Below are 12,255 nucleotides of genomic sequence, written 5' to 3'. Positions count from 1 at the left end.
GTTGCCAAATCATTGTAAATTGTTCACCTAAACTGAACAAGGTGTTTCGATTTTTCACGACTGGTTACAGTCATTAAGTCGCAGTTAGTTGCTGACTCAGTTTTTGGTATCACAGCAAATTAGGCCTAATAAATTCCACACATTGAAGTATTAGATGTTGATTAAATGTAGAAAAAGGACTGATGTCAGATATATAATCTGTATTATATATTATAGATAGTTGATAGATGTCCAAATTGTTGAAAGGAAAAAAAGGAAACAGTTAAAACAATATTTCAGCTTTGTACATTTAGATTTTTTACGTTTTACTAATACATAGAGTTAAAAATTTTTTTAACTCTTTTTAAATATGTTAATTGATCATTTCACTGATGTATATGGTGTAATTCATGGCATGTTGGCACACTTGCTCTGGTCCATTGATCACCAGCTCTTGAGGAGAACTGAAAGAGGAGACTGGGCAAAACACAAAGACCTCTGTACAGGGGATGTAAGCAGAGCCTGTTCTAATCAACCTGCTTGCCCACCACAAAGGGAACCCTGGCTTAGATTACCCTCCTGCTCCAGCACCACATGCTTTTGGGTCTAGTTGGTAACCTAAGACAACAATATGTATTAGTGCACATGCACAAACACATGCAAAGATCGCTCATATACCCATACAATAAGTGCAAAAAAGCACAGGAAGGCACAGAGGCACAACCACAGGCACACAGGAACGTACACACATTCATACACCACCCACTCGTTTATACCCATAGACTTGCACATAAGCACAAAGAGAGGTCGAGAGAAAGATCTTGGGCGCACCAGCAGAGACTTGCAGCAATGAGCAATGAGTTTGTCATCTTCTTTGGGGGAGACAAATCCTTCCCTCTCTCTGTAGTAAACTAGACTTTCTGAGAATGTGGGCCTGTGTGTCACTGCTGGTCACAAGACCCTGACACACTTTGTGTGCAGTGAAAGCAGGAGGCGGGAGGGACAAAGTCTCTGCGGATTATCCCCCAAGTGAGAATCCCCATGCAGTGTGACGGTCAGCCAGAGGCCCGTTGAGCTTCCTGTCAAGGAGCGAATACCACTATTGCCAGTGGATCAGGCTGCTCCCTGTGGTTACTGTAAAAACACAGTGGCCTTGGTGGTGTGTCAAAAACATCCACCATTCCATGCTTCACTGAAAGATCTCCCAGTGAGGTGGAGCTATTATTAGCTTAGGTACAGCAAAGCCTCTTAGAGATCTTTATTTAACCAGATTGGCTGTCTAATGTATGGACACTTGAGGAGTTTGTGACGCACAGGGCTTTCAGGAACAGGGCAGAGGCTTTGCAACCAATGCCATTGATAAAACAACAATGCTACTACTGTCCTGCTCCTCTCTTCTCCTCTGGTCTCCTCTCCTGCCCTCTCCTGCCCCACCCTGTCCTACTCTCCTTAAATGACTGGGGTTTGGCTCTGACAAGGGGGTTCCCCACCGCCCACCGGTTTCCTTGCACTGGAAGGTTTTAGGTAGCAGGCTAATCTTAACTCAAAGCAAGGAAAGGGCTGTGAGCCAGGTAACGTTGTCGCCCCCGATCTGACCCTCATCTGCTACCTATTTATTCACAGTCTATTGAGGTGGATAAAAATACACAGAACTGTAACAGTTGATAAACTTTCTTACCTAATTTTTACCTGTAATATAATAATAAATAAACTACTATAGAACACAGAGAAGAACTAATATGATAATCACCATTAAAAGATATAAATTTAAACTTTGAACAACTGTGGTGTAACAGTTCTATAACTGAAGTTAACGAACTGTTACACCACTGATACCGTAGGACTACCTGGCAGAGGGATTTCTCATTTGTCATCTGAGGAGACTGAGTCATGGACTTTTCTAGAGACAAGTTGCTCTCATTACTTTCACCAGGCCAACACAGGCATCTAATGGAAAATCCAAGACTCCCTCACAGTGTTTTTTAAGTGTCTTGAATACAAACAAGATCCAAACAAAGTAATTATGTTTGGATGAACATAATTGCATTATTAATAATTATGATTTCTTTATTACATAATTAAATTATGTTGAAGGAGCATTAAAGTACATTTCTGCCTACTTTGGTTTATCTAGAAGTATTTTTATTTAAAAGTCACCTTATCTTTATCAGATAACTTCCATTGTCTTTATAGTAATAAACCAGCTTAGCCTTCATGGACCTAAGTTTAACAAAAAACAAACAAACAAAAAACTCTGTACGTAATAGTATAGTAGTAGTAAGTTGGGCACAGTAAAAGGTTAAGTTGGTATAATGTCAGACTTGTGGGCACATTTTGTGGCAAAGTTCACACAGTTTCTCATAATTTGTGTGAGTAGCACAAAGACAGCAGCTGATTACCATTCAGCCTCTGGAAATGGCTGACCCTATTTTTAAAATTAGTTCATTAGCTTGTGTTATTTGCAAAACCCAGACAAGAAAACTAGAGGATTCATATTAGCAGTCAGTTTACAAGTTCCATGACTGTTATGTAGCAATTTAGCAATTGCTAGTATAACCAAGCCCTTTAGCATTTAGCATAGCCTTACCGACTGCAAAAGCTAATTTCCTGATTTGTGGCGATAGCTTATGTTCTTTTTTATGGCAGGAGAACACTACTACATTATTTGAGTGCAATGTTACATTTTCCTTTCCTGGCCTGTATGGTGTTAAGCAACAGCACCTCCTCAGAGAAGCAAGAGGAAGGTATATTTTCTTACTATTCTCTTCTTTCCATTTGGTACCTTCTTTCCCGTCCTCCTCTTTTTAAATTTTTTGTTTATTACGACAGTTAACTCAAATAGTACTTTACTCGAAACATGACTGTGTGCTACATTGCACATATATATATATATGTACTCCTACCTTCTCCTATTTCTCTGTAATTTTACAATTGTACAGTGCAGATATTTGAGAATAAAAAACACTCTTGCAAGATTGTCCTGGACAATATATGCAGCAGTTCAATAAGAAGTAGTAACATACATTAATAATGCACCCATAATTCCACAAAAGTACCACATACACAAAGACCATGCAAGTCTTCCAAGCTAAGGTAAAAGCGTCAGAATAAATATAAATATTTTAATATGCAAGTGTTAGCTGATATTGGAAGAAACAAAGATACTTTTGTATTTACACTAATCATCATTACTGTGCATAGTTGAACATTTTTGCAGCCCAGACAAAAGAAAAAACTGCAGTCACCAAAGTTATATGCTTGTAAGTTTCTGTAGTCTGTCATTTCCCAGTTGAGGTTATCAGTGAATCAGAGGATACACTTATTCAAATTAGAACAGCTTCCTCCTCCTTCTTCTTCTTCTTCTTCTTCTTTTCTGTTGTCCTTCTCTTGCTCTCTGTCAGTCAGATGTTGTCGTCAGAGGATACACTGCTGGGTCTTGTGACAAGCAGGCAGGGCCAGTGAGAAGCCGAGCAGCTATAAATAAAAGGCTTGCTGCTGCCGCCACTTTTGTTGCTGTTGGACACAGATGGCAGGCAAAATCCTGGATACATACTCTCTTTCCAAAATTATTTTGCTTTTTATGAACTTCTTCAAAACTAGCCTTGACATCTGATTTGACAAACCTGTCATACCGCTGTTATCAGTCCATCACTTAAAGAGGAAATATTTATGAGAAGCCCCAATTTAAGGTCGTTCTATCTGTGTTTGACAATTTAACAAAGATTTAAGTTTTGTTATAGCCTTGATTCCTGTTTCAAATCTAAGAAAGCTGTATTTTTAGATGGGTAGGTACATTCAGGGAATATGGGGAAGTGTTTTGTAATGATTTCACAACCTTATCCTGTAGAGGCTACAGTGTGGTTTTAGCTAAGCTTACTCATTGATGTCGTATTTGAATGTTTTGCAGTTCTCTAAGTGATGTAAATATTTTTTTTAATGTTTTTACTTTTACACTAGAGTAGACCGTATATTCATCATAGAATGAAGGCTTTACAAAAAGTCTGATGTTACATGATGCCTACATTGTTTTAATTTGTTAATCTCCATTGAATATGTACTTTTTGTAAAACTTTTTTTTGTGTGGTAAAATATAGTACTATAGAAGTACTTAGTTTTGAACTTGCCTTTTCTGTCTTTGACCATGGCAAAGAAGTTTCATAGTTGACTTGTAGAAGTTAGTTCAAGCAAGTAATTGACAGGTAATAAGAAGCCCTTAAAATATGTATTTTTACAAGTACAAATGAAGCAAGCCAGCAGCACCCGCAAAAGCAGTAAGGATTTTGAATGTGTCGCCACAAGAAGTGTTGCGACTGTTCATGTAAAGTTAGATGGAAGGGCCATGTCTTTCAACCACGCTTGAGGTTAGTAGATGATGCATGCTAATATATGTGTTTGGAGGTTATATTTCAAATTCTTGTGGTCATCTTCTCAAAATGACGAAGGACTTTGGCTTTCTTGCCTGTTAAACTAAATTTGGATCTAATAACCAAAAGGACCAGCAATTTAAACATTAAGACTGAGTCTTATTGTTTTCAGTATGGTCTTTTTTGTCTTGCATCCAGCCAGCAATTCAAAACCTTGTTTGACTAAGACTTGTCATTGAGTAATTTTTGGTTGACTGTTAGAAGACACAAGTGTCATAAGCAGAAACTTTGCAAATGAAGCCAGTGAAGGTTTTTATATGTGACAGTATCTCTGCAAATACAACATATGTGAAACACTAAGAGGATTTGGGGGGTACTCCAAAGGCAGCAGTAGAGCATAGCAATGGAAGTTTATCAATAAACTCCAACGAAATAGTGCCAATGCACACAATTGGCTCTCAGCTATTTGTTTGTGTGTGGGTGTGTTTGTGTGTGTGTATATGCTGGCTGTGCCGGATGACCTTTGGTATAAATAGCCTGCCGGCACTAGTTGTGATGACAGCCGACAGCACGCACCGTTGTGTGAACTTGTTTCCTGAGTAGTGCTGTTCATCGGTTATCCCTCTTGGAATGATGCCTGTATGACTGTCTGCTACCCAGCAACACCCTGGCATCTAATTTCCTGAAACTGGACTCAAGCACAAGCTCGGGAGACAACCACAGAAACCTCATTTTTTAAATTTGACTAACCACAAAGGGGTTTGTGTGTATTCCTTGTGTAGTGAATAGTTATTTGAAAACAAGAGTGGAACAAGCTAAATACACTTACTAGTACTAGGAGAACTGTATTGTCAGACAGTGGACACATTGCGTCTCTTTTTATTCCTTTTAAATGTAACAGACCAGGAAGCCTATAACAGATATTCAGACCTCAAAAATTCTCACAGTGTCTTGGTTCCTTTAATTTTGACATTTTAGTTTTGGTGCTATAGCCTGAGATTGGTCAGTTTGGTCGACCTGGTTAAGTTGTACTTAGGAACATGTCGGGGAAAACCCAATAGACACATTGCTATATCCTAATCTTCTCTTCCTTTCTTCTCATAGATCTGGAGCCTGATGACAACACATCATTTTATATCCTGAATGTGGGCCAGCCTCAGTCTGTGGTCAGTAACCACCAGTCTATGAGCTTGCCTCGCCATGGCATGCCATCTCACTCCCCGATCATCAACACTTCACGCCTTCAGACACAAAAACCAGGATCTGAGCCCCCGAGCTATGATACACAAGACTCTAAGTATGGTACCTCCCCCATGCTGCCTTCTGCTCCTGTGGAGGCACCAAAGGCCTTTGAGTGCCCAAGTATCCAGATCACATCCATCTCCCCAAGCTGCCCGCAGGAGATGGATGCTAACCAGGAGGATCTAAGGGCCAATGGCCCTGACGGGGACTACCATAGTGACAGGCCCTTGTCCAGGGACCACCTGTATTTGCCACTGGATCACTCCTACCGGGATTCTTCTCTCAGCCCTAGTCCATGCAGCAGCCTCTCATCTAGGAGCTGGTTCTCTGATGCGTCCTCTTGTGAATCATTTTCACATGTCTATGATGATGTTGACTCAGAGCTGAATGAAGCAGCAGCCCGCTTTAACCTGGGCTCCCCTCTCACTTCCCCGGGCTGTCCCTCTCCTCAAACTGGTGGAGGTGGAGTTATGGAGGAGCAGCCCCACTGGCAGCACCACCAGCCCACATTTGTACACCAGTCCCACTCCATCAGCTTGTCTCCTAGACAGTCGCCCTGCCACTCGCCGCGCACCAGTGTCACTGATGAGAATTGGCTCAGCCCACGTCCACCTTCCAGGCCTTCCTCACGTCCCACCTCACCCTGTGGGAAGAGGCGTCACTCTAGCGCTGATATTTGCTATCCTGGCTCTTTATCTCCCCATCACTCACCCACACCCACGCCGGGACCTTCACCTAGGGGCAGCGTGACAGAGGACACTTGGGTTGGCAGTCCTTCTGTAGGCATGTCACCATTTCAGTGCTGCCCATCAGAGGCAGACATCCCTTCCAAGACCAGAAAGACCTCACAGGACAGAACAACTATGCAGACCGGGAAAGGGGAACTGGGACTAGATGACCAGGGAAATATGTCTCCTAATCTAGACTCCCCTTCAGACGAGGCCTTGCACAGCTTGAAGAAGGATGGGCCTGCTGAACAGTTCCTCTCGGTGCCCTCGCACTTCTCATGGAATAAACCCAAGCCTGGTCATACACCTATATTCAGGTAAATATGTTAATGTTAAAGGAGTGAAAGCAGAAAGAAGTGAAGGATTGTCGCATAACAATTTAAATTCAAATGTATTCAAATGCTGTGGAAGAGTCAGTGGGAGATAAACTGTCTGGGGAAAAAAATCAGTTGAGAGCAAGGGGTAATTCTCCATCTTGTTAAAAGAAGTTTCTTTTATAATATCCTTATGTTTTACTTACTATTTGTTTAAAAGAAAAGACCCTTTCAGACATGAGACACCAGGGTTTTTCCTGGCAGAACACTAACTTTTGGGTAGTGTCTATACATGTAAGGAATACTGCTCCCATGGACTGGATACTAATGACACTTAAGAAACCTTATTACCTTTCTTAACATTTTTTGACATTTTATGAACAAGAGTGATTTTTTTTTTTAAACAGTTAGACTTGGCCTAACTCTGACAGAGTCACTCTACACATTCTCAGTATTTTCTGTGTCCAGAGGAGTTGTTGGACTTATGGGAACAAGCAATTTCATCCTCAGTGTATTGTAGAAATACTTTTGAACATTTAGGACTTTGTGTTATTATTGCTATTAGCAGAGTCTCTTTGCCTCTCTCTCTGTGGTGTAGGATTTGGAATAGCAAATATTAGTTATAAATTAAGGCCACAGCAAACTAGAATAGGATATGCTTAAATAAAATACATTTTCTAGCAAGAACAGCAACTGACAGATATACATGAGAGGCATGCGTATACCTTTCTTGCATATCTGTCCATGCAATTGAATGCAGTATGGACTTGTTTTGGTGTTAAAAGTAATATAAAAATGTGATCTGCTGAGATTTCTTTTGTGGCTTTTACAAAAATTTGACCAAGGTACTCAATTGTACATATGTCATTAGTATTTGAACAAGAGATTCTTTGTGGATGGCATCCAAAATTGCCATGTGATGCGGCGATAGCAGTCCCTTCATCACCATTTTGTGAATTATTAATTTGATCACCACTTTGTAAAACAGCACGTTGTCAGTCTCAAAAACACTTAGTAGGCCAAGGTTAATCCACAGACCTGAGTGGTGAATGCTTTTATGAGTGTTGTGAGCTGTCATAAAATTTCAAAACCTTTTTTGATCTAGGTGAGAACTGTAAACTCTACAGTGCAGCAAATTTGAATCATGGTGCATGGTATATGAATAATAGGATGGCACTCTGTAGAGCAGCATGGGCCATAATGAGGGAACTTTGAGTTATATATTAGCACTGTGTGCGTGTAAGGAAACGCAGCATGTATTTAAAAACCTACCAACATACACAGAAATATGAGGCGGAGTGTCCTGCCTGTTCTCCAATGTGTGTAGCAGATGAAGACATGGCCTTGTTTATGTATACTGGCCCCTAGCACTGTAAATCAGCACAGGGCACATATGGCATGAGGGGTACACACAAATACACACACAGACACATCCATAGACATAACACAAATGCTTGCTCACTTAGCCATAACACTATCCAGACAATAATAGGGTCAGATTTATGATGAGTCACAATTAGATTTTTGCACTTTGACCTTCTAAAGGTCTTTTCAGACATGGGATTTGTGACATTAAAGGCTATATCAATCTGTGAAAGGGACAAATTAATGCAGACACAGGTAAGTAAATGTTCTCCATGGCTCCATTGAGACATTGCCACGATGTTGATGAAATTAGCCACGGTAATTAGGTACGCAGTGAAATTTTACAGCATATCAGTTAACATGTCAGATTCTTATTAACTGGTGGGGATATAGTTTGGTAATTGATTTGCTAATTATTTAAGTAGTGATGAAAATGTTTCCATACACATTTTTGTAAACTTTGGTAAACAGATCAGACAGTTACTAAACAAAAGTCTGAAGTGAAGTAAACGGAGCGATTTGCTTTTAGATCCTGATTGGCACATGCTTGGGATAATTTATTATATATAATTATTGGTTATCTCTGTGTTACGTGTATAAATGCACACACAACTCTTACTTGGGAGAATATCTAGAAAAAAAGACTTTTAAAAATGCCTTGAAGCAAAAAATTAACTTTAGTTAATCAAGTTTTCCTGTTGATTTTTTGTCAAAATTTACATTTGTTTTGTTAGTTAATTGTCCTGTCACAGACTCTGTCTTTATCAAGGATCAAGGTTTTAAATGTCACTAAAATGTGCTGCACTTTGCGCCGTGTATAATCTCGCAAATACACACAGTATCAGATTAGTTCGTAGAGTTTGGCTAACCTTAGCAGTCTTAGCAGCAGTACCCTTGATTTCATTCACGCTAGTGTATACAAACTGGTGCAGAATATCACTTCGGTTTATATTCGGTTTACTTTCCCACTCGCTTGTTTACAACTTGAATTTGCAGGAGGATAGACTGAGACATAGCCGTCTGTCAGAATTGCAGCCCCGGGTAATAGCCAGTAGCACTATAATATCTTTGTACAGGTCACTGCAGTTGTAAGTTAATAAAATAAGAATGTACATTTAACCAAGTGGGATTTCTGGCACCGAGTAGCGAGGGCAGCAGCAGTTGTCAGCAAATGGCTGGTTGCTAGTCACACATGTCATTAGCCTTCATGATTAAAGACTTTATGGTAAATTTAAAAGTTGAAAGAAACATTTCAATTAGAACTGGGCAATAAAATGAAAACTCATTAGCAATATAAAACATTGTCAGTATAAAGTCCATCCATAGAGGTAGTGGTATAGAGGTAGTTTTTTTTGTTTGTTTGTTTGTTTTGTTTTTTTATTTCTTTGGAGGTGAGAAAAGCATTTTCCCAGTTCTTTTGTGTTCTGCCTTAAGACTTGAAATTTTTGCCTAATCAAAGTTAAGATTTTAGTTTGGAGATATATATATATGTATGTATGTATGTATGTATGTATGTATGTATATATATATATATATATATATATATATATATATATATATATATATATATATATATATATATATATATATATATATATATATATATATATATATATATATATATATATATATATATAAATCAGAAGTAAAAACTCTAATCAGAAACAGTGATTTGATTGTTTAAATTAATTAACTTCAAGCATTTTTTTTATCCATGCCTTTCTTATTTAAGCTAGTAGATGCTCATATTGGCATACGCAGAAACTTCAGATGAAACTTCTCACTGTTAGCATTTTGCAATACTCATGTTAAGTTGCCTGCATACATAAACATCTCGGTCAGTAGCAGTGTTTTGAACAGATGTCCCACATGGAATGAAAAATTAGCGGGGAGTTGACACTTGCTCTTACAAAGAATTTTGTCATGCTCTACTTCCTGAGCTGTCTGCAGTGACAAATTGATGTCATTCGTAACGTAAGCTTTATTTTAAGCAAAAGGTCCGTTTTACTTAGTGATAAATGTTTTGTGTGCAGCTCCTCCCAGTAAACAGCAACAACACTAGCTTAGATTAGATTTTTTTTAACAAAAAGTGAAAGTAACAGAAAGGACAAATATGAAAAAAAGTAATAGAACTCTCACATAAAAAAAAAATATTTTAAATGAAGGGATCAGCAGAAATGGCATTATTGTTTGAAGATCATGCATTTTATACTTGCTTCTAAATCGTGGACAAGCCCATTAAGATGTGCTGAATTAAAGTAAGAACTTGCACATAAAATGTTATTAGACCTTGCAATTTTTGCAGCTTGTGTGGATGGCAAGAATATCTCATTATATGGAATGGATGAAAGTGGGACCATGGAGGCTATAGCGAAGACTAGGTTGTGGGAATGTTATTGGATGAGGAGCACCTACACTATGGCTTAGACATTTGAGAAAGGTTATGCTATGTCAGAACAGAGGCCACTGCCGTGCCTCGTCACAAGCTCATATTTCCTCTGTCCTCCTCTGCTCCTGTCACCATAGCAGCCATGCAAACCCACACTACGTCGGTAGTTATGTCATGGCTACTAGGAGGAAAACATAAGGGTTGGGATGCCTCTGTTACATTGTGTGGGAGCTTCGGTATTGTTCCATGCTCTCAGTCAAATTCTAGTTTGAAAAGTTAAAGTACTGAGATTGGCAAACTGATGATTTTGAAATTGACATAGTGCTACAATTTATTTGTTTATTTTTTTAATTTATAATGGCACCAAGACAAAATAACCTATAGTAAGACAGGAAGGAAGGAGAAAGAAAAATAAGTAAACAAAATCAAGCATTGCTGAAAGTGTCAGAGTATTTCCATGTGCAACATTGCACCATACATATGATTGGCACATCTTTGTGTAAGAAGTTACATTTTAAAGTGGTAGGAGAACCTGTATAGTATAGCTAGTTGGTGTGAAATCAAAAGCTTCGGTTAGCTGGAAAAAACATTTATATAATATCCGAGACTTGCCTTTTCACTCTAAAAATAAGTCTTCCTTGTGGGTTTATGTTTTTTGGTAGTTTAAGAAGTGAAACGGCTCCACTGAAAGCCTGACTCACATGTCCTTAATTCAGTTTGATCAGACTGCTCGTGAGAGGCCTCTGAAAATGGAAAAGTGAGTCGGCTATACTAGCTAAAACTTTACAAACTTTCCTCTAAAATTATTTGGGCTGTCAAAATTCTGTCATACAGTTTAGAGTAAATTTTGATGCTCGAAGGCTGCACCGTGTTAGTAGCAGACAAAAAAAAAAACTAAAATAGGATACTGCACAAAGAGCTTACAGTGGTGAGTACTCAGGCACAGATCATATATAAAACTTACTTACACCTGTAATTGTCTAAAGTACTGAGACAATAACTGATTCAGTCCTTTAATGCACAGCTGCATGTATTCACATGCATCTGAATACGTGTGTTGTACTAGTGAAAGGAAAAAATAGCATGACACGCAAACAGTTCAAGGTGTGGCAGTGGATTGAAATGTGGCTTGCACCAATTCAAGACAAAAATGATCGGGTTTAAAGAAACAAACAAGATTTATAAAAAACAAAAGAATGTACGTAAACTAATTAAACTAATCACTAATGTCAGTGAATTAAAACTTGTGATAATTTATGTTCTTTATTAGAGAGATCTAATAAAGTATTCTTCACCTATAATTAGACTGGAAAGCAGTTTTTTCTTTCATTATATTGTCCATATGTCAAAATGTGTTTGGGAACGTGGCACTCTACTCTCAAGTCATTATTTTTATTTAATGTTCTTAAAAATATTGAAATAAATAATAATCAAAAACAATACGTGCAGTAATAGACAAATAAAATAAAATTAATGAATAGGCCATGGCTTTGTTGATATTAATGGCTCACAGTGTTTACAAAATGTTTTGGGGATAAACTGCTTTAATGCACTCAAGTGGAGAGACCTAGTTTCTCTGTGGAGAAGGCCATTGAGTGTTTTGTTTTCGAGTGCAGCTGTTCAAATATGATTGTGGCCTACACAGATAACAAAAAGAGGCCCCAAGGAAAAGCACACACAATGCTAGCCCATGCAGTTTGCAGCACATAAAATATATACTTCTACAGTATGCACACAGACCCACACACAGATTAATATGCACCGTCTGACACACACTCTTGTCCTACCACCTATTCACTGACCCACACAGTAAACGAGTAAAGACTCAGACAAAAAAAGTCCCTCTTAGGAAATGATTCACCGTTTAAGGCTTA

The 12,255-nt window shown here is 38.5% G+C and overlaps 1 protein-coding gene across 1 annotated transcript in view; it reads left to right on the top strand.

Annotated features, from left to right (window-relative positions):
• The window catches only part of nfatc3a (nuclear factor of activated T cells 3a), a 59,161-nt gene that overhangs the window by 11,347 nt on the left and 35,559 nt on the right, over window positions 1-12,255 (top strand). Inside the window, exon 2 of the mRNA XM_063477884.1 lies at window positions 5,448-6,630. Coding sequence (XP_063333954.1) covers window positions 5,448-6,630 — 1,183 coding nt within the window. The remainder of the gene's footprint in view (window positions 1-5,447; window positions 6,631-12,255) is intronic.

Source organism: Pelmatolapia mariae, linkage group LG1 (genome assembly GCF_036321145.2).
Source record: "Pelmatolapia mariae isolate MD_Pm_ZW linkage group LG1, Pm_UMD_F_2, whole genome shotgun sequence".
NCBI lineage: Eukaryota > Metazoa > Chordata > Actinopteri > Cichliformes > Cichlidae > Pelmatolapia > Pelmatolapia mariae.
The sequence above is the reverse complement of the archived record's forward strand: the minus strand, read 5'-3'. Positions and strand labels throughout refer to the sequence as shown.